General features: G+C 37.4%; 1 protein-coding gene across 3 annotated transcripts in view; it reads right to left on the reverse strand.

The window, feature by feature from the left end:
• The window catches only part of PARD3B (par-3 family cell polarity regulator beta), a 391,325-nt gene that overhangs the window by 146,624 nt on the left and 217,333 nt on the right, over positions 1 to 27,368 (reverse strand). Inside the window, exons 16-17 of one of the 3 annotated variants that reach the window (XM_058028156.1) lie at positions 23,846 to 23,866; positions 20,040 to 20,084 (exon numbers count right to left, since the gene is read on the reverse strand). The exons of 1 other annotated variant lie outside the window; for it this stretch is intronic. In XM_058028156.1, the coding sequence (XP_057884139.1) occupies positions 20,040 to 20,084; positions 23,846 to 23,866 (66 nt within the window). The remainder of the gene's footprint in view (positions 1 to 20,039; positions 20,085 to 23,845; positions 23,867 to 27,368) is intronic. One more of the 3 variants, XM_058028157.1, reaches the window with a different exon arrangement.

A 27,368-nucleotide genomic window follows, 5' to 3' on the forward strand; every position in this document is an offset into this window, starting at 1 on the left:
ACAGACTCACACCCAGTAACATCTGGCTGTCTTCTGAGTTTTTAACAGACATGAGTCACAAGTGGATTACACTATTACATTCCCAGCCTTGCTTAAGAAAACCCCAAAACCCAACAAAATACTGCTTTAGCCATACAGGTTAACTTTAAGGTCTAGTCTGTACAATTTACTGCATTACACTTTATATATGTTTCAGCATCTGTTAGAGGGTTGCAGCTCCCTTGCTAGGCATGTCATGATGTGTCATTTTAATGGAAAGGTTGAATTAAAAAAAAAGAATATTGACAAGGATACAAGATATTCTAAATAAAGACCATTTCATAAATCTGTGTTTTTTGAAAACTCGTTACAATCTTAGACATTTAACAAATGTACACTTAGCCTTTAATATCTCCCAGGGAAAAGGGAACCTCTCCAGACCTCTAAGTTTAGTTTTTCCTGCAGCAATTTTCAGTATTCTCAAGACAATACACTATTAATTACCAAGTTATGTATTTAGGATCTTTTCAATATTCAGTTCTGCATTGGTACAATGTGTTTAAATAGCAAATTAGAAAAAAACCAATAGAATTCCTGCATGGAGCAACTTAGAATATAATTTGAACAGCAAATCAATACAAACTTTTCTTACCCATTTGTCTCACCTGTGTACAAATGACATTCCTCTGTTCCCATTCAATAACCCAATAAATGGAGAGTACATGTGAAGTGTAATGCACACACATATGTGCCATGCATACACAAAACATGGCACCAGACTGCAGAAATGTTGTGTCAAAACAGAAGAAAGGGTCATTCCAATTCTTCTTGGTGATGGCCCTTATCAACCAAGGCAGACATTTCTGGAGAAATAACTCAACTTCCTATCCTAAATTATGATCAAAAATTCCAAATGTCTTCAAGATGGTAAGCAGCAGCCACAGTGATACTGCAACCAGGACAGCCTGGCTAAGCACAGTCAAATGACATTTCAATACAGACAAACCCATAGCATACCTTAGAAAAATAAAAGTTTCCTCTAAGCTGGGACTCAATATTACCAGAAAACACATCATTCTGCTCAGTGATCCCATACAATCTTGAAAAACAAACCAGAGTCTAGCTACAAGTAGATCAAGATAATCCAGTCCTTGGATAATCAGATGCTTAAACAACTCTGTCAGAAAATTGCTACAGTGCCATGGATCAGGTGCAAAACTCAGTGCCCAAATTCATCTCCTTCAGCTCCTTGCTGGTTGGATTCTTGAACGAAATTTCAAAATCTGGTATTTCAAAGGCAACTTTTCTACAGAAACAGACAGGTTTTTCAAATAGACAGCAATCCAATCAAAATGCATCAGTACAGTGAAATATCCTAAATTAACACTGAACTCTAATCTTCATGTGGAACAGTTGACAGCAACTGCAATTTTCAAGAGCCTTAATCCAAGATTGAGGCCTACCTATGCTTAAGGGATTCCAGAAGTAGGACAGGTAGGTCAATTTTCAGTCTGGTTCAAGCCTGGTGACCAAATCCTCAGCTGGAGTAAATGAGCACTTTTCCACTTTTGTCTGCTATCTTGTACCAGCCTGTATCTGTCTTTTGATCACTGTACTCAGCAAGAGCCACATGTTGGCATTACATCCCTGCCCACAGAGAGGCCTGCAACAATAACTCATTTTACCCAAGTTACAGCATGAGTGTCAGATGTTCGTAAGTTCAGCCTGCAGTGGATTCAAAGTAGTGAACTGTAGATTAAAAAAAGCTTTTTGTTATTTTAACAATCCAGAAAGCTATCCTTGGCTACACCCTGGTCTTGCTAAAAGAGTAAGAAGAAACAAACAGGTTCATGTGCCTTTCAAGAGAAACCTGTTCACTCTTTAAAAGTGCTGTTTTCACTTAGTTCAAGGAATCAAATGTCTGGAAAGAAGTTAATAGCTTCAGAAGTATAAAGAGCACAAAGATGCATCATCATAGATTACCAGCAATTTCGAAACATTACTTCATCCTTTAAACACATCATCATGTGTGCATTCTGAGGCAAAAGCATCTCTGCCAACTGTAGTTCACAAGAATAGTTTGTTGCAGTATTTCCCCTGGGTTATATTTTATCTTGTATGTCCATCTGGCGAGTACAGTCCAGTCAAAAAACAAAAAAAAAGTTAAAATAATTTGGAAGACATTTACCCACATTACAGCAGATTTTACTGTGTTCTTTTTCTAGCTCTACAGCATTTAAAAATTAAAAAATATTAACATATTTTAAAAACCCCCATGCTTTCCAACCAATGTGCTTTGATTTTTTCTTATATTAAGTAATGGTTTCTTCCTTTGCTGATGTTGTACTGGGTTTTTGGTCAAGATTGATGGAATCTATTGAAATATGCTAGATAATGCCAACTTCTGAAATAGGAATCTGCAAATCCTTAATCATAGCTTTGGTTTTCTTTGAGCCTGACAGTTTACTTTAGCAGGGCCTGACCTCTAGGCAGAGCACCTTCATGGAGTCAAAGCAGTGACATTAATGTGCCAGGCAGGAGTTACTGTTGATCATCACCCAACCAGGACATAAATGTGTGTTCAAGAAAATGCTGTGAGATATACAGCACAAATAAATAGAAAGAACTGATAAACCTTTTATAAACCTTTTCCTGTTAGCCTAATTTGAGATTTAGACAGTAAAAGGCTTTCAAATTCTAATATGATATTGCAGATGACATACTGCCATTTAATACCCTGAATCATTTGCAACAATATCTTCCTTTCTATAGTAATCTCATTTTGAATTTTATATTTTCTTTTTTTAATACTTGAAGGATAGCACATTGATGTCTCTGCCCTCAAAACACAGATATTGTCTGCAGTTTATTTACAAAGGAAGGCAAATATATTTGGCTGTATAGAGTCATACAACATAAAGCTATACAACTTCATTCTTTGCAAACACATCACTTCTCCACTCATGACTGCTGCTTGTGTTATTAGTCCAGTAGCTTTTTAAAACTAAATAACAAATATCACTTATATTCTTGAGATCATAAGCTTTTGCTCCAGCTACATTAAATGCCAGTTTCATAAACATCAAGAACAAACATTTTGAACAATGTCACAGATATTAAGCAGCTCTGCCAGATTTCTCTAGCATTTCCATGAGAATGCTGTGGGAGAGAGTGTCAAAGGCCTTGCTGAAGTCCAGGTACACAACATCCACAGCTTTTCCCATACCCACCAGGAGAGTCACCTGGTCATAAAAGGAGATCAGGTTGGTCAACACGACCTACCCCTCCTAAACCCATGCTGGCTGGGTCTGATATCATGGCCATCCTGTAAGTGTTGTGTGATTACACTCAATATAAACTGCTGCATTACTTACCAGGTACTGAGGTCAGGCTAACTGTCCTGTAGTTACCAGGATCCTCCTTCCTATCCTTGTTGTGAATGGGTGTCACATTGGCCAGCTTCCAGTCCTCTGGAACCTCACCAGTGAGCCAGGACTGCTGGTAAATGATAGAGAGTGGCTTTGCAAGTTCATCTGCCAACTCCCTCATCACCCTGGGATGGATCACATCTGGGCCTATAGATTTATGAACATGCATATGATCATGCTAATTTTTTCTTGTGTATCAAGAGTGAATACTTGCATGTGTATTCGGCCCTGTGTCCTATTTTTCATCAAATATTTTCTCTTTCTTTAGTCTTTTGACTGTGGACAAGTGTTTTCTCCACACTCAGAGGGAAAACTGGTTAATCTGTATAATGCATGCCATTCCGTATCCTCAAAAAAGATAATGCAGAACAAGCCATACTGTGGCTGAGTACACACTTATGGCAATCAATCACTAAAGTATTAACACAATTCTTAAAACTTCATGCATATTAGCACATGGTTAATCAGAGCAGTTTGACAGCCTCTTCTTCAGCTTCACAGTATACCAACTCTCACATTGGAAAGTGAAACATACTATGCAATTTACTTCAGAGCAAAAAGTTAAAATCAGATTTTGAAACACTGAGGCTAATGTTATTAGAATAAAAATGTAATGGCTGTTATACCAGATGCTTAATTGGCCCCCCTGCGAAAAAGCAGTCCCCCAGGAAGGAGCTGAAAGCTACTACTTGGGTTCAGATCTTGCTGAAAGAGTGAAAGAAAGAAATGGGTAATCAGTCATCATTTCTCTTCACAGCAACAACCCTGATAAACACTTATGTGAATAATTTTTTCTGTTGTTGTGGATACTAAGAGTTTACATATGCTAAAAGGGAAGTAAGAAAACTCAAGAGAAACAAGATCTGTTGAAGATTATCAGCTAAAAGGAAGCTATTTTTCCCTTCCGTCTTTAAGTCTCTGAATATCTGAAGGCAAGGAGAGCTCTTGGAGGAAAGGAAGACAAACTTGTCATATCTCTGTATTTCTCATTAGGCATTAGCATTTGATAATATCAGAAAGAGGACAGAGGCAGACTTTTTATCTGATCCAGTATGACTGTTAACCTCCTAGGATGTGCTACAGATGAAAGGCGTCCAGAACAACAACTCCACCAGCAAAAAGTGCTGCTGCTGCTTCCTGTTTCCATAAATTCCTCACTGCCTCCATTATGAAAACAGAACCATTAGCCAAAATCCCACTGCACTTGGTGTAATACCAACTCAAAAGAGAATTAATACTTAGCATCTGATAATTTCTGATCAAGACTACCCATATTCCTGCAATACTGGCTCACTTTTGAGTAGCAATACTATAGATTTCTGCACAGAATTTCACTATGTTCTCTTAAACTTTTTTTGCTATTTCTGTATTTCAGGTCAGTTCTAAGAAAATAGTCCCTTCTTGCATAGATGCTCTTCACAGAAGGGCTAATTTTTTTCAACACAGATAATGAAAAATCCAACAACCCTCAAAGCTGTTCTAGCACAGAAGCTCTCTGATTTGGAGTTGGTGTTTTGTGGCAGCTTTATTAGAGTCTTATTGCTATGTCACTCTTCAGTGTCTGTACTCTTAACTCTAGAGAAGACTTAGATGACATTCCTGCATGCTAAAGCATATTGCAAACATGCTTTCTATTTAATTCAGTTTGATCTAAACCAGCTACCCTGAGTAAAAACTAATATTGATATTGCCTGGTACCACATGACTTAAATTTTAATCACTAGGTTCTTATTCTGATTAAGCAATTAAATTGCTTAACTGAAAACTACAGGGCAATTGATTTATATGAAGTACTAAGAAATTCTGTTTGAAGTTTAAGAACAATTCCTTACTAAAGGTTACAAAGACATGAAAGCTCTAATTGCAAAAGTATATTTCAGTATTAGTCATTCTAGTATTGTTGGCCTTCTGATTGTTAATAGTTGCTATTTACTACAGGAGTTATTCCTGGCTTTCCTTTTCTAAAAATCACTACTGAAACAGGCACTCTCTTCTGCTAATGCAAATTACAGTGGAAGTGAAGACTCCTCATATGCTGTAAACTCATCACTCATCATTAAACTTGGAGAAGAATTATTGTTTCTGCTTCTTTAGCTGTAAAAACTTCCTTAAAATGTCTAATTTTCCTTCTTCTAATTTGAATCATAAAGCATTTGCTGTAACAAGATCAAAGATAGAAAGAAAGACGTGGAGCTTTTAATGCCCAGTTATATAAGGTCTAAAAGGAGTAATTGTTGCAGACGGTTGTTGTCACCAAGGTCTGAGGAAACTGAAATCAGCAGGGCTACCTGTGAGGTGAGAAACTGCTCAAACAAACAAGAGCAGAGTTCGCTCCACATTTTGATCATTTTACCACTTTTTTACTCTAGGTGAGAGGATTCCTCTGTCTAGGGTTGACATGAAGCACAACACACACAGAACAATGTCAAAACTTCCCCAAAACTCCCCTAAAACACCTCCCAAACCACCATGAAAACAAGGTTGTGTTGATCTGTACAAGTAGTGCTAGGAAGTTTTCTCCTATGATGCTGGGGTTTTCTCATCAAACAGAAGTTAAATGAACACATTATCTGGCTTGAAGAAATCAAGTACATACCCACATCTCTCCCCACTGATAACATTCACTACTACATATACTTTCTCTGTTGCTTTGGCATCTCATGGGGTGAAGGAGCAGTAAAAAGACAGGTAAGCTAATCACTGACACATAGCACTGTGCTGACTGCTGAGTGCTCAGGTCAGAATTTTAACAGATTACTGGTGAGCTCTGCCAGGAGAGGAAGAAGGGTGAAAAAGCAAAACTAAGCAAGCAGAGAACTCTGCGGGATTTTATAAAATATTAAGTACTTGCTCTCAGAAAATGAATGTTTTAAGGTTTTCAGATTCAATCTTGTGCCTCATAATTCGTGACATCCCCCCCACTTTATAATAGCTAAGATAATGAATCTTTTTATACTGTCACTCGGTACTGTTCCAAATCCAGAGGTTTGGTCCTGCACTAGCTACTTAAGCTCAAAGTGATTCTTTATAGCCTATGTGGTTTATAGACTGCAGCAGGATCTTTCAGCATAGTGTTTGTTATATTAATAAACATTTTTATTTGTTTACACATACAGTAATACTGTATCTACTACATACTAAATAAAATGCATAATTTATTTGCATTTTCCCATCTGATTTTCTGAAAAGGCTCATAAAATTTTAATGAAAGTAGTTAAAGCAACAGACTATGTATTAAAATCATATACAAAAAATGACCTTAAAAGAGTACTATTAAAATTGCAAAGTAAAGAGCTTAGGCTTGAAAAATGCTATACCAGAGGTGTCCAATTTCTCTCTCTCTGTGCACATTCTAATAGACTTCCATTTTACATCCCAAATATATCATGACAATTTTATTTACAAAACTCCAGTTTTTCTCTTTCAGGAAAGATCTAGTATTTTCTTCCACATGTAGAGCAATTCCCCTCCCCCATCTGAGCACAGACTTTGATATCTGACATCAGCAGTAAACAGCCTTCATGCCTCTTCATCAAAGCCTTGGTAGCAAGGGTTTTTCAATAAACACTAATGTGATGTCATTTTAAGACAAACATGCACAACCTGTGTCGCAGCGACAAGGAACTGAAACAGGAAGATGAAGATTCAGGTTCCCAAGCCTTCAAATTTATATTTTTCTAATGAACAGAGCTTTTGTATATATTTTTCTACATGTGGGGTGTTGGTGGGGTTTTTTGGTTGTCACTTTTTTTGGGTTGTTTTGTTTTTGTGGGGTTTTGTAGCTTTGTTTGTACATAAAAAGCAGTTTTCTGTCCTGCACAGCTGGTTGCCACCTTTCTCTTCCCCACTGTCCTAGATCAACACAAGCTTGTCTCCCCCTCTCTCTCAGTAATGTCACCCTTTCCCACACTGCATCTTCTCACCTGCTGACATGCCCAATCTCCCTTTCTGCCCCATTCCCAGCACCCTTTTCTAGCTCCCCTCCACTTCCCCGGTAGCTTCCTATCTTCCCAGCCTCTAGCTAGATATTCTTACCTTTTCCTCTCCTAAACAAAAACAAATATCAGAGTTATTTTAGGAGACAGTAAAAGAACAATCTCTGTCAAAGAAAAAGCAAATAAAACCCACGCTTCAGTTGACACTTGAATGGAAAGTTTTACTTCAAACGGCTCCAGTTTCATAGAATCTGTAATGGGATGTGTCACGCATGACACTTAACAGGTGATAACATAGCGACTATTGCATACTACACCCATACTCTCTACACAAAAAGAGAATGGAAAACCAAACCTGAGTAAAGGAGAGCAAAGGGCTTTCTTCTGAGACTTAATGAATTATCCATATTTCCTTACAGAATGGCAGAAAAAGAATGACTGCAATAAATTGTTTTCTCCTGTATGTTTTTTCTTTAATGTGTTTGCTCCTTCAGTCTAAACTCAGACTGAGAATTATTCTTTGCAGCTATTTTGTGATGGACATATTAGTCATAAGCAGTGAGTTATTCCATGCAACTGCTAGCAAAATTTAGTCCTTCATGTAAAGCTCATTTTTTGGTACCTTTAAAATTAAACTACTGTGCTATTTTTTAAAAAGGAATTAAACTCCAGAAGCTTCGATCAAACAATTTTATCATTTTACTTTCAGAATTAGGCATCTGAGAAGATTATAAAGCAATAAAAAAAGAGGCATCTGATTAACTACACTATACTGAATTTCTCTTTATAACATCTCTGTTTGTCAACAGCAGCATTACAACTGGCAACCAAAAATACAACTCCTTTTTCAAACACAGGAATTTATGCCAACTGCAGATAGCAACAAAAATTGTAATTACACGAAAGACCTAAACAAATCAATGCCAGATTCTCTGGTCTGGTCCTTCAACATAGAAACACTTGAAAACTGCCACAGCAAGGTAATAGAGGTTTTTATTTGCAATCTTTGAATGTGCAATCACCTTTCAGTAATGGCTGCAGACCTCTAGCACCAAGCACTAGTTCTGTTCCTGTTTGCCAGGTCCTGACCCCAGCACTGAGAGGGCCACAGTCCATAAAGCTGCCAGAGCAGCAGAGTCAGGATATTGCTGCTGTTATGGCTCTAAGGAAACCAGCACGTTGAAACTGGGCAAACTGCAGAACTAGAGTCTGACTCTCTCCATGGAATTCTCTGCTTTGCCCTGAGCCCACTGGTCTCACTGGATGAATGGTTCTTTCCTCCCTTTAGTCTGTGAACTGAGCAACTCTGGAACAGGAGAAGGTCTACTGAAAAATGCTCTGCAGCCACAGTTCCTGGGACTATGCTCCCCCCATCCTTCAGAACCTGCAGGTGAACCCTGCAGGTCACAGATGTGCTCTCCTCACAGACAGATATTCAGTCCAAAAAATTTGCTTTTAGATAAGAGAACCAAGTCAAAGATGGGGGAAGGATTAAGGTTATTTTTCACAACTGAAGGTGAATAATCAAAAAGGCAGGAATCAGATATAGATCAGCATCAGCATAGATGTCACACTACCTGGGGGAGGGAGGTATGGAGGGAAGGAACATTCCAATTTCTTTTAAAAATCCCAAGCAAACATAAATAAGTCTGATCTCATGTTAACAGGGATCTTCTGTACATTCATAGAGTTAAGGTACCAATCATTATGCTTATTACCTGTAGGCCAAATGAGAACCATGAGAAACTCCATCACCCATGCAAGACTAAATAAAAGCAAATGAAAACTTTCATCTATTTAAACATCAGGCAGAAAAATGGGTAAATACAAGAAGAGGTAGGTTTTGAAAGGGCAGCATGGGGCCATTGCCTGAGGCAAAGGGAAGGCACCTGCTGACAGTCAATGATATCTCAAGGAAGTGCTTTCTACTCTTCTCCAATATGCTTTCCATTTGTCACTGCTATGTACAGAAAAACTCTCCTGCTCTGCTCTTAGGCTTATCAGACACTTAATTAGGGATGATATTCTCAGTCCTTCTGGAGTGCTCTGTAGGTAAGTGCTAAGTAGCACTGCTGTATTGAAAGACCCACTAAAAATAATGCTATTTTATGAGCTATACAAATAGCAATGTAATTCTTTTCTTCAAAGTTAATTTCTGAACCATATTGCACTGCACATCTTTTATTACACAAAAATGTGTATTAATAAATAGCACCAGCAACCCATTTTATACAATAAAGGCTTATTTCAAATGTTATAGGAAGCAAACATTGTACAAGATACTATTCCAGAAGTGAGCTAGACTAGAAATATCAATTAACTTCAAAGTTCTTTTTGTTGACATGGCAACATGATGGGATTTCAAAATAAAAAATGAAGGCAAAGAATCATTCAAAGTGGAGAATTTAACATACTTCCCTCTCTATACTCAAGCCTTAGAAGATAATGCAACTGGCAAATACACAGTATAACAAAATTTTTAAAAACATAAACAAGCAAACTAACCTCAAAACCAAAATCCCAAAAAACCCCACAAGAGTAAATTTTATTTGGGACTACATAATTTTTAACTTTCAATCAACTAATTTAGAAAAAGAAAAGTGTACCCTTCCTCTCTTCAGCCAGGAGCTCATTTAGTTCAGTGCTCTTCTTTCTATATCTCATACTTCATGCTCCAAAATATAAGTTAGAGGGCCAGATGTATTATCTGGGAAGTTTTCCAAATTCATTAACTCCTTGGCATCAGTGACTTCAGGATACCCACTGCCAGCACTGAATATCATGCCCAGCAAAAAAACAGCTCCTGGAGGGAAAGGATTAATAAAATGAGGCATTCAGCAGTGGCTGCAGGTCTCTTCAGTCGCAACAAGCAACTGAAAGAATCACAGTAGCTGCCAGCACTGATCACAGCCAGCCTTCAGCACCTAATACTCTGAAGGTCTTTCCTGAATACCTGCAGATCATTCACCACAAATCTTGAAAAAAAGCAGAGGTATTGCTTAAAGGAACATGAAATCAATAGTCAGAGAAACACTGACAGGAAGGCTGTGACTCCAGTTCTAACTGCAGATGGTGGTAAATATTACGCAGTGGTGTAAGAATCACATCATCACTTTCTCCTCAATTACAGAAGACACAGACTGAGGGAATTTGTTTTGCTTTCTGAAAAGGATGCAGTCTGGCTGTCAACAGCTAAAGGACTGATGACTGAAGAACCTTACAGAGTCCTAAAAAGGCAGGAGACACGATGGATTCACTTGTTGTTCTCAGCTTTCTTCTTAGGGCCACGGAAGGAGCTCCATGATGGAAACCAGCTTACTATCAGTCATGTAGGCACTTTCATGAGCCATCTGTTCAGGCACCATCACCAGAGAAACTCTCTACTTTAAAGATCAACATACAGCAAGAGGCCCCTCGGATTTTAAACATTAAACTTGCTTTGCTGGCTGCTGTGCCTTCCTTTGAATCTTCACAGTTTTAATAAAAAGCACTGATTTATTTACATTCTTCAAATTTAAAATATACTGTTGCTTAACCTTTGCTTAGGCCTAATGCCTGTTTTCTTGGGGTTTTGCCATCTCCAGTCACTTAAAATTTAGTAATAATTCTTTCTGCATGTGATATTCCAGGATCCTGAGATACCAAGATGTCGTGTCCTAATGACCACATCTGGAGAACTGCAGTATCTATGACCCTGTGTGAAATTCTGCACTAACACAGTTACACTGCTTTTTCTTTCAGAAATAGCTTTATTTCTGCACTCCTCCTCTAGACACATCCACCATATTTACAAGCTCTCCTACGCTCATATGAGTCAGAAACAACCTGGAACACAAGGCAGCAGGAAGCTCCAACTCACAGCAGAAACTTTCAGCAAAGACAAGAAATGTGGCAGGCTCAGCACAGACAGTCACAGTGGAAAATGTTGCCAGGTCTCAGGAAGAGAACGCAAGCCCCAAACAGCCCACAGCTGGTAACTCCTGCCAGCACTGCGCCGTTTCCTAGAGAGGGAATTTCAGTGCACAACAGACAGAGCTCTGCAGGCACATTACTCCTTCAGCCCACTGCAGGCTGGCACACAACGGATTTACCAGAGACACATGACCACTTATTTCAAATACCAGCAGGCCTTATGTGGAGTGGATGCATTCATCACAACAATTAAAAAGTCTACACTTTATTTCATTTTACACTGCTTACACTGTCTGGATATTTTAATGCTCTCTTGACCTGCTTCACTGAATTCTGCACAGAGCAATATTCAGCAATACTGACCTAGGAGAGAAGTGGCAACTGTGGAATGTGAACATCAAAACCCACCTCCAAGCCTCAGTTAATACAACAATATGCCCAGAATCACTTCAGGAAATGAAAGAGGAGAAAAAAAAAAAGTAAAAAAGTAGAATTAGTATTAATGCATGGCTGGAAAAAATACCTGTGTGTCTGATTTTTCTTCCTAATCATTTTTCCTACTTCTGTATCATAATGGAGCTGTAACATTGAGGAACTGCTGAGCTTGAAATTTCCCATGTCACACTAAACAAAGCTCCTATCCTTTTCTCTGCTCCTAGAGGAAAGAATATCCCCAAAGGAAAAAAGGCTGTTGGTTTGCAACCCTTGGATGCCAATGATTCATACTAAGTAGTATATAATTCCCATATTATTGAGATGTGATCGAAAGGAAGCAAATCTTTCACCACTATTGTTTATTTTAGAACACTGCAGTTTGGATATCTGCCAGATCAGGCCTTCTCCTCTGGGAAAAGGCTGTCCTTTCTGTTATGCACTTGAAGTTTACTCACATTTAAAAACAAGGCATTCCTCACACACAGAATCCCTCTTCGACATCTTGCTCTAATAAACTCATGTCACAGCTTTAGCAGGCAGTTCCCTAGCTATGCATTCACAGGAGTACTTTCTAAAGTTCTTACCCACAGGAACTTTTAAGTTTTATTTCATGCTTGTTGAATGGAAATATCTTACTTTGGTCCCTATTCAGGGCACAAGATTCATTCACAGAGAAGTCCAAGTTCTTAAAGACCTACTCGGTAGATGCACATGCACTTTTGCTCTTGAAGTGAGAATATGAAAAGGGCTTTGCTGTTGAAGCCAAGGTTTGGTTTTATAGTACAGAAAATTTTCATTTTCTGGGTGAGACAGAATGAAATAAATGCTTCTGCATAACTTAGGCCTTTACAGTGTCATTGGTTCTCTGGTTCAGCAGCTTTCTGTTATCAGCTGGACTGAAAGAAACCTCACCTAGGGTAGGGAACCTACTCCCTGTGATTCTTAACAAAAACTTTTTTTCTGTCCAAGCTGCCTGTTCACTCCATCTGGCCCTTACAAAAGCATCTCCCTGCTTGTCAGACCCAGCCGCTTTCAAGGACTGCTCAATCTTCTCTTACTCCTTAGGACAGGACCAGACCCAGAGCACAGCAGCCCAAACAAAACTAAGAGACAGACACAGTACATTTAGAGCAAGTAACATCACACAGTCAAAAATACACAATAACAACTTTCACTGGCCATTGAGCAAACCTCTCAGAAACTCACTTTCAGTTTAGTCCTCAGGACAATAAAAGAGACTCAAACTTGCTCCCCCACTTCCTTTCTTTCAGCACAAAGACATCTCTGAAGATCTGCAAATCTTCTTTCATCCACACTTGCTCCCTCAGATGTGTCTGCCTACCCCCTCCACCCCAGTCAACTTCTTCAGTTTAGGCTGATCCCAGGATCAAAAAGTGTCAGCTACAAAATCATTCTTCTCTTCTCCTGAACTTCTTTTTTTCTTGCTCCCTTGACTAAATCAGAAAAATACCATTCTTTTTTGTAGAATTATTTTTCTGCTAGGTTAGCTTCCCACAACAGCTCATAATGGAATTATAGGAATAATAATGGTGGCATAGAGAGAAAGGGGGCAGAAACACATGGCTTGGCCTTTATAAATACAAGGCTATCGTGGGATAACTGGAAAATATTCAGTCAAGATGCGATTTTGTAAAAACTAAATTAGACCCTTGAATTTGCATCTGCATTGCTGTTGGTCTAAATTCAGTTTTGCTCTAGATCCTAAATCCCACACAAGAACATGGAGGGAAAACAGGTTTCTCCTGCAAGCTTGTTATTGTTCTCAGCAGATCAGATCTATTCACTTTAATAACTGTAATTCAAAGAAAGATCAACGGGCACTGATCTGTCGTATCTTAATACAAAGCATACTAAGAGTCACAGAACACAAAGCATTCATAAAATCAAAGTGAACAAGTGAATTTAGAAAAGATTCTTACATTCTACGGATGAGACACAGGGATGCTCTTGTTCACTTTGCAGAGGTTTACTGTCACTTTTTATTCCCTGGTCCTGCCACTGAGAAAGTGGCTTTATTCATGGCAAGTAAAGCAGTATTAAAAAAATTTAAAAATTAATGCAAGTTTGGCATTTGAATTCAATAAGGGTATCATTTGACATGGTAGATATAGTGATTTAGTAGACAGCTGCCTCATGGTTCTCATCCATCCACTTGCTGAATTTCCCTTCTTATGGCATGTAAGCTTGTCTCTCAAATGGGTGGTTCAAGGAGATAATCTCAGCACTATTCATTTCTGTCCTTCATGTTTGAATTTTTGGCTATCTAGTTCTCTCAACCATCTCACCAGCTAAGCTGTGAGACTGGAATAAAGAATGGAATAATGGAAACCATGCAGCTGCAGATAGGAGGCATGGTGCCCAAGACTGCTTTATTCAGCAGCAGCAAGCTTTTAGATCAACATCATAACATCAAACATCACCCTCAAGTGAGGAATTTTTATCTACAGATGACTTTCTCAAGACCTAACAAAAAAGGGGTCACAACAAATCATCACACAGCTAATAAAGTCTTAAAAAAAAAAACCACCAAAAAATGGAAAGAAATCTGTCAAAGAAATAGTTACAGCTGGTGAGTTACTGGGAGTATAAAATTATTCTTCTCAAGAGTAAAAATGAGTGGTTGTTTCCTTCCACAGAGGAGAACCATCTAACTATGTTATCTGAGAGCTGTTTATCAGCCACATAGACCTGGCAGGCATAGGGGATGGTAAAGACCCCTAGCCTGACATTCAGAAGGGATTTTGACTTACAGCCTGCTTTTCACTAAAATTCAATAATACAGTAAGTTCTGTTAATTTAGAATAATGGTTTGAATCACAGAACTCTAAGTGTCCAGCCTTCCTTTTCCTGAGTCAGTCACAAAGCAAACTTCTCATGCACCAATACATACAGTTTTTGTGAAATTAGCAACGTTAATCCTCCCCATACCCTCCAAGCTCTAACCAATGACAATAGCTACAACAACATATAGCATAATATATAACACTATTATACATGTTAAAAAATAAAGTTCATTTTAAAAGGGTAGCAAAGCCATTTTGCATTGAGTATTAAGTAAGTTCATGTATCCTCCTAGGTTCACTAGACAAGTTGTGCTTGAAGAAAAGAAAAAAAACAACAGCAGCAAGGGAGTCAATGGAAGCTGAGTGTTTTAATTTTTGGAGTAGAAATTGTTTTAAACTCCAACAATATAATACACTCAATGTAATATCCTTGACTTTATTCTTTGCCAGACATAAATAAAGGAGAAAACATTAACTCCACAAGTGACCTGCAGGAAAAGAGGAACCTTACTTTTTGCTTCTCAGCTGCATGAACTGATAGATATTCTCAGATGAGAATTAATGTGGAACTGTAAGTTCAAAGCAACACTTGGCTTGGAGAATCATAATCAAAGTTGATGATAATGATAATGTTGATAATAACATGAACAACAACACTATCACAAGAATATAATCATTCAGGAGAGATGCCCAACTGAATGTAACAGGGAAAGAGTGAAAAATCTTGCAAAAATATTCCCCACAATAAACCATCAAACATAACTCACAGCTTAATGATTCAAAGCTTACAGAGGCACGAGGTGTGGGTAATAGAGTCAACTGAAGCATTGTAGAAAGGTACTTGAGTTTGTTTTTGTGCCAGTCACACCGAAATATCACTAAGCATCACATGGGCTGAATGATGGGAAAAAAAAATCACATTGCACAGCTTCCAGTGACACCACAGTTTGCTTATATCCAGTATCCAAGCCAAGACACACAGGTCAGGCTACACTGCTATTGCTGAGGTACACTGCAGACTGTGAAATAGCCAAGTCCTGTTCACACTTGCAAGAATGATGGAAGCAGCCAAGTATTACATTTACAGGACATTACAATTACATTACAATTCTTATTCTCAGAGAAATAAAATAAACTAAAAACAACCTTTTCTCCTCTCAGAAATGCAAAGGGAAGGGTGAGATTCCATATGATACACACATTCAGTTAGTAGCAAGGCTGTTTGGACAGGCACTTCACTGCATATGTCAGGCAGCTCAGCCATTTACATGAGTCTTTTCTACTGTGGACCAAGTTACTATGTAAATCCTTATGAACTCAGTACTAAACCCAATGCTCCCCTTGAAAAGCCAAGCTTTAATGACATCTACAGCAGCAAGAAGGCTTATTTAATAAAATTATAAAGTCTGGCATCAGGAGAGGAGAACAGCACTTCCCTATCCACTTCTTCAACATAATTGTGTTACCTGCAAATGAAACTTATTGCAATGGCACCAGCCTCAAGCAAGCCCAGCAGCATGCACTAAGCTTTCAGTAGTCTTTCCTAAATCCACTATTATTCCCCACCAGATTCCTTGATTAAAAGGAAGCCTCTTGAGCTACAAAACTATGCATAAACCACTGGATTTTTCTGGTGTTCCAATAGCTCACACTTAGCTTTAACAAAACCTCAGTAAAATGTCCTTAATGCAGAGTACATCCTGGCATTAAAGAATGCAGAGATACACCAAGACCTTTAACCTAAATTATTCCAAACTATCTCCACTTTCCATGTGAATTGCAGTTTAACCACAACTCAGTCATCCACACATGAGGCAGTACAGCTGTGATGGCACTCGGGCCCCAGGACAGGCTGCCCTTGCAGGATTTAGCTGCACAGCTGCCTCTCCAGGCCTTCCTTCCCAGAACACCAACCCTACCCACAGGCTGAACAGCCATGTGGGAACTGCACTGGCAGCAAAATTAACAGTAAGGGGCAGAGCTTGACCGGAAGCATTCTTCCAACTATCCCAATGGGCCTTTTCCTACTCAAGTCTGAACCCTATCTCTTGCCACATGTTGTGGTTTTACCACACAGCGTTAATTCAAATTCAGCTTGGCAGCAGAACTACCCCCTATCACTCAGCCTTGCTGGTACTAAGCCATAGCCCAGTCACATGTTCCTCACATTGCAGCCAGCAAGAATATAAGATCTTACTCATCTTGTTTCAAGACTGTCTTGAAACACAAGCCCAGCCAAAAGCATGGTCTAGTGACATTAAAATAAAAATAAGAAAGCTTTTTTGACCATTTTGCTAATTAATATGTCAGAGCTCATAAAGAAAGACTCATCAGCTTTTCTCCAGCACTGCATCATCTGAAAGAGCTGTGTCAGCAGAGACCTCAGCAGATAGTCAATACATACTAAAGAGTTCTAAGCAGTAAATCAGAGCACAAAAAAGAATTTTAGAAAAAAAATTAAAATAGCTGCAAAAATATCAGTACTCAATTTCATTATTTGATACAAATCAGGTTATATTTGATATGCAATTCTTGCCCTTCTTTATAAGGGATATTCTCTTAACTGTCCTAGAACTGCTTTTACAAAAAGCTAGGAGTTTTATGAAAAACTAAGCTAAAGCTGCTGATTTTTCATCTTTGTGAATTTTCAAGGATCTTCTCTGCTTATACAACAGAGGCACTACTTGTCTGCTTCTCATTCTCATCATTGGTATTGGCATACCATTGCTGAGCACACAGGAAGGCAGGAAGGTTACAGAGGACAAATTCTTTCTTAGAGGATTCAGAGAACTTGTCTTGCATACACACACACACTCATACACACTGAAATCTGTTTTTTTTTCCAGAAAAGGACCAGGAGGCTGCATGAATACAGCACTCCAGTGCTTTTGCTGATGGCATTGCAGAAAATATTTTCAATAGTGTTCTTAGTATTTTCAATACTAAGAGCACCTGTAAGGACAGCAGGAGTCTTCCATCCAGTAGGATGAAATACAGGCCAGGTATGAGAACCAGAATTCACAGGTAGATTTCTGCAAGGGTCAGATATGTATTTGGAACAAAGCTCCAGCCACCTTTCCACAGAACATGCTTACAAGCTCAGGATATGTGTCGACATACTTCTGAAACCCAAGTCTAGAGAATTACTCTTTAAGTAAGGTGGGGGGGAAAGGAACTACTGCTTGTGGGTGCAATATACAAAATGACAAATGGGGCTAGAGCTACAGATCTTTCTAATGCCTCAGTCTTAGAGAATTGTGATAACCCTTTATGAAATTAATGCATGCCTCTAACTCCTGCTGCTGAGTAACATGTGATATGTGAGGGATAATGTAGCTGTTCCAAAAGCTGAGACTAAATGCTTGAAGAGCCACTTCCCCAGAAGAAATAGATAGGATATTTCCCTAGAGAGAATTACTCAGCTGTGTATTTTACAGAACAAGTCATGTTGAAGGAGAGATAGGATAATTGCATTGATTGTTAGTAGGTGATAATTAATTCTGTAGAGAAGTACATTTAGTTTCCTGAAGTCTAGAATAGGATGGAAACTCTCCATTCTGTAATGAGAAAAATACTGTGGTTTGCTCATAGCACAAGAAGCTGCAATGTCTCCCTTTAACGTTCTTAAGGTACATACATGAAGGCAGCACAATGAATGATGTGAAAACAGAAGTTTTGTGGTGGGACTAAATGCCAGACAATTGCACATATGACATATATTTCCAGAAAGCATAGAGTAAAAAGGGACCACAGAAAAAGAACACCATGTTCTTGAACAGACCTTTAAATTAAACATTTGAATGGAAAAATGTGGAAACCAAAATTGTAGCTTGATTTCCTTTATGAAGCGTTAGGAAGTGGAACATAGAAAGCAAGAGAAATGTTTTTCAATGGTATTTGAACAGTATTTAAAGAGGATAGAACCAATAAAAATAATTTACACACCAACTGTCTCAGAAGTTAGCTAAATTATTTAATTCTTACAGGGAAAAAAAAAGAAACAACTTGAGGAATCTTTGTATCTATTCCTTGGGTGATTTGTTGGCCACTGATTTCAGTTTATGAAAAAAGATCTTAGGTATATGTAAGAGATCTGTGAGGAATAAGTAAAGCAAACAAGTCAAAGTTCAATAAACATAGGTCCATACGTTCACATAAAATTTGTAGGTGTCTTCAAACAGAAAACTTTTCAAAGTGAGTTTTCAAGAATCTGCAGAAGTGTGCAGAAGAAAGATCAAATGCTACTAAAAATTATAAAAATTATAAAGCTTAATGTACCTAAAACAATTGACTACCAAAGAGTTATAATCTTACCCCTCAATATTCTTTGATAGCAGATGAATTCCATTGATCTTTGGTAAACTGCATGATGTTGCAATGTTTGTAGTAATTTTTCTGAACAGGGAAAAGCCCAAGGGCAACACCCTCAGCTTCTTCAAGTTGACAAGATCATTTCTTTGAAGCTTTCACATTCCCAAAAGGGAAAGTTGAAAGAATTTTTTTCTTCCCAGGAGTGATAATATTACAAGACATATGAACTATTCCCTGATTCAGAAAGAGAATCCAAGAACTTCACAAGCTTAGGAAAGAAGCCAAAAAATGTAATAAGAATTTGTCTACTAAGTTCAGGAAAAGGTCTTCAGATAAGGAAAATCCACACTAGAGAGGAAGGACACCCAGCCGTATAGAGAAAGAATACCATAAACAATCAGGAATCTCATAGCTGACCTCCTTTTGCATGAATTCAGCTTCTTAGACCTATCCATGGAGTGGGAAAGGGCAGTGTGCAATGTGCTACAAAGGGACAGTCTGAAACTTCAGGATTTTCTAACATCAGAAGGCACTGCTGAATGACTGAAGTTTTCTAGGAAGTTTAAGGTTTCTCATGTCTGCTTACCCAAAGCTCATGAAAAATTACCATCTTATGTGACAATGCCTTGCAAGTTTTTTAATACAACAGTTGCAAGTTGTACAATGTCCTGGCATGGTTGGTAGAACTTATTTAGTAAGCAGATAGAGTAATTGCAGCACTGTGGATTAATGTTTTTTATTATTATCGCCTGAAAAGTTTAAGAAAAAACAAATTATTTCTCTTGCACAAGCACGACAAAAGAAAAAGCTGTAACATTTTTTTTTACTCTGTAAATTATTTTAGGTTTGTCTTCAGTATTTCTGGAAATGAAGTGCAACTCTGAGCAATAAGAAAAAGCAAATAAATACTTGTATTTCTCAAAGTGTGTACAGTTTAAGTCTCTACACTCCACAAGAGCACACTTCTACTTATCTGCAAGTGCATTTTCTTCAATTTACAACACCTGGACTGAAAAATAAAGTTACAGCTCTTCCTGCAAATGACTTGCCTATGTACACTGCCTGGCTAAGAGCAACTCCTAATTCATCATCATTCAACTCGGAGTCAGTGCTTACAAAGTAAAGCCTCAATTTCAAGTGTCTTTGTCACCACAGTTGGTGGAAGCTGACTTCATTTACTGCCCATACTACTTTCAAATTGCTGACTTTTTCTCCAAAATAGGAGGACAGCTTACCCGATTTGTGTCCGGCCAACAAACCAACTTTGCTTTCATCTGCCACTGGAGAAATAAAAGAAAAGACACAAAGATCAGAAACTTATTTAAATTCACAAGCCTTTGAAACACTGTCAAATTACTTCAGACACAGTATCCTGAATCTTTAAATTATAATAATCTGAAAAAAAGTCTTTCTTTACCTAATCCACATGGGGTGCTTCAAAGTCCAAATATCTGAATCAAAGCCCTCTGAAACCAATAAAAGGACTACCAGCAGTCCTTGTGGATTACAGATCAGGACCTCAGAACTTACACACTCAAAACTGAGTTGTCAGAAGAGCAATTGCACTTGTAAATAACTCATCTTGCCAGACAAATCACAGGGCATAGGAGAGTTGTAACATTTTCAGATCAAAGACCTCAATTGTAAAAAGAATCCAGATGTGGAAACCTTCCCATCTGCAAGAATGACTCACAGGACCTCTGCAGATAATAAGGTCTCCCAAACCCTGATCTTTTTAAAGGCTTATGCATTTTTTTGTATGTTATATTTTATTTTGTCTATAAACTGTAACTTGGTAGTATTTCACAACATCTTCTAAAGAAAGATGCATGCAGTAGCAACAGTTTGCAGACAGTAGTGGAGGAGCAAATTCTGAATGTAACAGGAATTGGAAGTTCTGTTCAGTAACTTCAGTTTATTGTCATATCTCAAGAAACTAATGAAAATACTGTCCTGGAGGGCTGAGGGGAAGAATCAATCGCTATTTCTTAAAATGAATTCTATGCAAAGAAACAGCAGTAAATGTAATGTTAGGGATGATAAAACAAGAACAGGAAATGAATGTTAGGGTTGAAAGCTTATCCTTCAACTCTGCCTACCCAAGCACTCCCTTATAACTCACCTTAAAACATAATCTCTTTATATGATAAAATAAATTGTCAAGTCATACCAAAAATTCCATAAATGCAAACTTAAACAAGCTCTGTACAGCAGTCACTATCAAAAGTTTACATAGAGCGTTATCTGCCATAATACTAGAACCTGCAATTTTCTACCTAGGAGAGAGCAGTACAGTAGTTACTGACATTTAGGAACTGCTACTGGGAAAATAATGAGAGTAAATATTTTCTTATATTGCCTCTCCACATTTAGAGAAGCTTTTACCCTCAAAACTCAACATCAAATTCAGGACTGGGATTCACAACTGGAGTCATAAATCCACAAATGACCACTCTATCTCTTCTGTACTCCTGTGACCTAATTGCCACCTGATATCAGCAAATTGACATAGTGTATGGTTTTTATGGGATGTAGGTGCTAATAAAGGAAGACTAATTCTCCTTGCAGCATTATGTAGAGATTCTGCTAAACAAAATGGCAATAAGACTAGTCAAAATTAGAAGTGCAACCAGAACTCAAGTCCTTGATCTTTCAACTTTTTTTTTGTCCCTGGAAATGATAACTATCGGACTCCTTGCTATGCAGTTTGAGCCTATAATGCAAAATGACTGGACAAGGATTTACTTTATAACGATAGTTCAAACTCCTTTTCCTGCTCCCTCCTCCTAAATTTGTCTCTAAGCAAAACAACTGAGGAAAACTTTGGTCCTAAAGGTTAGTGTTTTGACAAGTTATGATTGTGTGAAAACAAGGGATTATAATGGAAACGGATTCACAGCCTTAATTATAGCAGTCACTAGTGGCAACCAGTATAATGTATGATAATTACTTAAAGCAGGTAATGTTACAGTACATAAAAACTTTAAAAAAAAAAGACAAAACCCAAGGTTCACAGTAAATTTTTAAAGCTATGCTGATGACTTGGTTTGCCTGAAACTAAGTTTTACATTATTAAAAGGGATAAATCCATTTAACTTAATCATACTTTACACACCAGCTTCACACACAAAAATTAGATTTTAATACTGGAGGGAAAAAAGGAAGAAAAAAATGATTAAAAAATGAAAAATAATCTTACCAAAATACAAGGTTAGCATTATGAGTTTAAGCACATACATGCACAAAACCTGGGAAAACGCAAATATTAAAGTTCTATATCAAAGTTTGAGCAAAATACGTGTGCACCTCCACAGGGTAGTTTTAATTTCATGAGTTATGGGTTATTATGCTTAGGCAGTGCCTTTTAGGCTGGCCATCTTTCATTAGACTGAACAGAAGTAGCCCAGAAAAGTCCATTGGATAAGAACCCCATTGCCTCCCTTGTTTCCCCTGGAACAAGGAGAAGACCACAGAAAAAAATCCAACAAAAACAAAACCAGAAAAAGGCCAACAGAAGATAAATACTTTGTATGCCAAGGTTGAAAACTTTGTAACTAAAGGTTTCATTTAAGAAGTACATGGGACATGCTGTTCCAGAAAATGACATTTGAAAACACTTCTTTGCATGTTGTTCAAAACTGATACAAACATTCAGTTATGACAAAAATAGTCTCTCTCTAGTTCTTGGCCTTTGAAAAAAGGCAAGAAGTAAGAGGAAATTTCTTTCCTAAAATTCTATTAGTTTTGGCCTGTCTTTGTAGAAAATCACATGAAAGATTTTAAACAAGAAATAAATACCATCTACTCTTAAAACTCAAGTAAAAAGAATTCTAATTATTTTTATATTGCAACATCAGAAAGTAATTACTTTGCAAATAACAGAAATATTTCAACTCAAGAAGACCACACTTGGGAATGCACAAGTAAATATTTTTATGAAGACACTAGAATTACTGTATATTCTTGAGCTAGAATTATTAAATGCATAACATCTCAAAAAAATAGAAACCAGTTATTTTGGGACTCCAAAGAAAAAACTCAAACAAAAATCTGGGAAGGAGTCAGACAAGAGAATAAATAGATTCACAAACAAGAAGATACTTCTCCTTTACTTGTAAATCAAATACTTCACATTTTGAAATGTCCCTGGAACCCCAGGGATTTGTTAGTTCATGAAGTTATTAATGTTTGCCCATCGAAATCACACCAGCTCTTTTTAAGTTACATCTATTATTTAGGAACCACATTTTCACCACAGAAACCAGTTATGCATTCACTGTCAGTACTCAAAGTAATTGCTGAAATAAAAGATGAAAGAAGTTCTGCAGCTACTTAATAAAAACATGGACATTTGGGGGCCCAGCAAGACCACAGATTTTGAAAGGAGGAATATTACTAAACCAAAAAAATCTGCCCAGCTGATAGCAAACCACTGATACTTTTTTTTAAACTATGCCAACAATCACAACAGAAAGTAAGAAATCCCATCTCTTTACGTCATGAGTTTTTTAGTATTTCCTATGGTAATACTCTGGAGTGCCCTTTTACTTCAAGGAAAATAGATGTTATTATTTAACAACAGTAGAGCTACCCAACATGCCTTTGTGTCCTTCTACATAAATGTTTTGACTGCCATTTCTGTGCCCTGCTCAAGGTAGCCATTTCATTTGAATTGCATGACTTCCAATGGTTTTTAGTACACAACAAACTTCTGTACTTCTCAAAGTCTGTGCAAATCCAGTCCAGGCTTACACACAGGTTAACAATCTAGCTCCAAACTGTGGTTTAGAGAAGCACAAATCAATGCTGCTGCCAATTGTCATAACCAATTTCCCCCTTTCTGCCCAGTTCAATTGCTGAACCATTGCATTATTTTTCCCCAAACCAAAGAGCTACTACCATTCACAAGATACAAGGTTCCCCTATTCAACTTAAGTGACTCTTTGATGAAGGATCAGTTTTGCACATTGACAAAGAGCTACTAAAAAATCTTCTAAACATGTGAGAGTCACGTGTTTCTGCTGGACAAACTGACACGTACCTTTGAAGACCGGCTGCAGTTCTGCACTCAGAAAAGAAGCAAACAAGGATTAAAATTACAATTAATGAGGAATAATAATATAAGACACTGAAACACAAAAGAATTTCCTAGAAAACAAATTTCCTAACAAATACCTTTGTTAATTAATAGGAAGCCAAATAGAAATTTCTTATTGTACAGTAATCAATTCACAAGGGCTGTATTCCTAAACTATATATATATATATAAATGATGCTTCCACACTTCTCAGAATCCATCAGTTTCTATGGTATAAACATATGATAAGAAAGCAAAGCCTCAAATGGGTCACTGTTTTTTCCTGGTGACCTTTATCTTTACTCAGCCCTTTCATCTCAATGAAGACAGTGTATCATCAATTAGTTTTAGTCAGTGATAGTGCCAGGGACATAATTCTCCTGCCGGTTTTATTTTCTGGGTGAAGCATTTCCCCATCCAGGAGTGGCATAAATCACTTGGAGAAATGGTGTCACTTGTCTCACAACCACCACTTTGGTGGTTGTTGCTTACTGTTCTAGGTTTGCCCCGAAGTGCTACCTACAAAGACCACAGGTTAAAATCCACACTAGTGGAAAAACGTGTGTATCAGGAAGGGTAAACTTGCACTGGCTTCAAATATTTTTGTTCAGTAATTCCCTCTCCTCACCTTTCTTCCACATAAGGGCATTTGTTCTGGGGAGACCTAGATATCCACCAGCTACTCCCTCTTGAAGGTTTAAGGGGTCCTTAATAGATTTCTGCTTTCTTCAGAGATTACCAAAAAGCTTGCAAAAGGGGCTGAGGAAAAATTATACTTATCAAGTAGGAAATAAAAAAAAACAGGTAAACCTTTTCCAAAATGGCATCTAAGACAACATTTGGGATTTCCTGTTCAGCACATCTAAAGATAGGAATAAATCAAATCCAAACCATGATTCTGGATTCTTTTTCTCTCCTGTACAAGGTTTTCTCTAATTAGATTTTTCAGAACAATTTTTGTTAGAACTGATTTAATACTTCAATTCAATTGTATTCAGAGAAGATCCTCGAGGGATATATCTCATATGTCAGCACATGAGAATGAAAATGCTTAAGCTTGCATTTGCTATTACTACTACTTGTGGAAGAACCAGAAGTACAGTTGAGGCTGTCCACTGAGCACATTTAGCTTTAAATGGAAGTTTTTCTCCTGGCAGAAAAAAATCACTGTTTTACAATTTCTCAGCCAGCATGATACGAATTTCTTCACTTTGTTGTAGAGTCATAACTACTCGTTCTTGAAGGTTACACTGTTAATTGAGGCCATTGTGGCTTCTTTTACTCTTTTGTTGTCTTTTGTAATTCTCTCTCACCTCTGTTCCAGAGAAACCACACTAGGCCAAAACTCCCCTGCTGCACGTCTTCCACATGTCATTAACACTTCTTCCAAATTCCTAGGGTTAAACTGCAAGTTCCTAATCTAATCTGTCATTCACTGATTGAAAACATTGATAGGGAACAGATTTAAGACAAAGTTTAGACAACATATTTATACCAGTGTTCTTAAGAGTTACTTCATTATCATCCTTACTTTCTTTCTTATACTAGCTATACATTAACTTAATAGCTATTTTCTCCCCCTAACACTTTAATAATCTAACTGAATTTACAGATCCACTCAAACTTACACTAAAACAGCCTAAAAAATACCACCTCAAGCATGTGTTACCACATTTTCAACTGTGTCACCATCACAACTTGAATAATGCTCTCAGTCTGCTCCACAATAAACTTCTTTGAGTCCTAAAGATTTCTACAGAACCAGTCCAAACAGTTGATATTCTCTTTTGCCTACGTCTGCCTTTATGCTAGGGGACAACTCACTGTCCCCTCAACTGCACTGATTTGGTGTAAAATTGAGTAACAAAATTAGCCTTGTTAAAAGCCTCTCTTTTCATACAGAAAAAAACCTAATTTCAGTCTCATTTCAATTCAGTTAACAGCATCCCTATCACTTAAGAAACGATTTTGTTTAATTCCTGAATTACAGATCTTAGAAATTTGAAACTCATTTAAACTACGAAAACGGCATTGTGCTCATTTGTAAAAACTGATTCTGCACAGAGCCTCAGAAAATATACATTTAATCTGACAGTACTAGAAAGCTACTCATGACGTAAGTTAGAATCATGTTAAAATCTCTTTTGGCCCTTGATGCCAAAGATAATCACAGCCATAAGTGATACAGTTTTTCCTTAACCCATAAAATTTTTGTTCTTGAAAAATCTCTCTTCCAAAGATGATTTTTTTAATTACTAAGCCATTAACATAGAAAAGACTCTTAGAATTCTGATCTGTCTTCTCCATTTCCTCATTAATGCCCTAACAAGCCTAACTAGCTCCTAAATGCAGTTCTGAAATTGGTTTCAAGTCAAAGCAAACAAATAATTGTATTCCACACACACAACATGGTTAACAAAACAATGACTTTAAAATACCAAACTACTTTTTGTCCCACTAATACCATAACTCTCACTAGGGAACTCCCAAATGTACTCTTTTAATTGTATCTGAATCCAAACATTGCTTGAAAGACCGATTGTCATTAGCTCTGTCTGGTCCTCATTTGCCTATGTTTTAAGATATTTATTTCAGTTTACAGAAATTACACCCAGAGTAAAAATAATCTGCTTCAGAGCAAACCATGAAGCAGCTAATGGCATCTTGACTGCATTTTCCACATCCTTCTGGATATGGGACGCGGGTTTCCCTTCATTTTGAGGCATTCTAAAAGTATGAACTGTAATTGAATGCATCCCTTCACTAAGAAAGAAATTAGCATTTAGTTTAATATTGGCTTCATTGCAGAATACTCCATACCTTATACCTTGCACATTTACTTGCTAATTATTCCTAAATAAGTAAGCTGCCCGATATTTTAATAAATATGCCCCAAGGTTAAGGGATTCCAAGTATGTCTAATGATGTTTCAGCAAACAATATTTCACTCACATTTAAAATCAAGTAAAGGACATATCCATTTCTTCAGGCTATAGAGCTTCATCAGTTAAAATTTATGGGGTTTTGCCTTTGATGAGGAAAAGAAGAGGGAATTAAACAGCACCTTGGGATAGTGGTCATGGGTTATTATACCAACATCCTCAAATATAAATCTACACAGTACTTCGCCTGAATTGATACCCAACAAAAATGCTATATATTCATATGATTCAATTTTACGTTGCTTCAGGTTAAAACAAGCCCCACTTTCATGTGTTTGCACACAATTCCCATGGCTGTAGTTTTTACAGTACATTTATGCAGAGTCTAAATCACTCCTGTGCATAAAGATTCATGGAAAGTAAGGGTGCTGGAGATAGATAATAACATACCTTCTTTCCTTTGGTTTTCATACAGCACCCTGATTTACACTTTCCAATGTAACATTAAAATACAATTTCACATTAACATTACAAAAAACTCCTTTTTAATATAGCTAAAAGAACAAACTATTGAAAATGAATACTGACAAAATATTATATAGAAA

This window comes from Melospiza georgiana, chromosome 7 (assembly GCF_028018845.1).
Source record: "Melospiza georgiana isolate bMelGeo1 chromosome 7, bMelGeo1.pri, whole genome shotgun sequence".
NCBI classification, from domain to species: domain Eukaryota; kingdom Metazoa; phylum Chordata; class Aves; order Passeriformes; family Passerellidae; genus Melospiza; species Melospiza georgiana.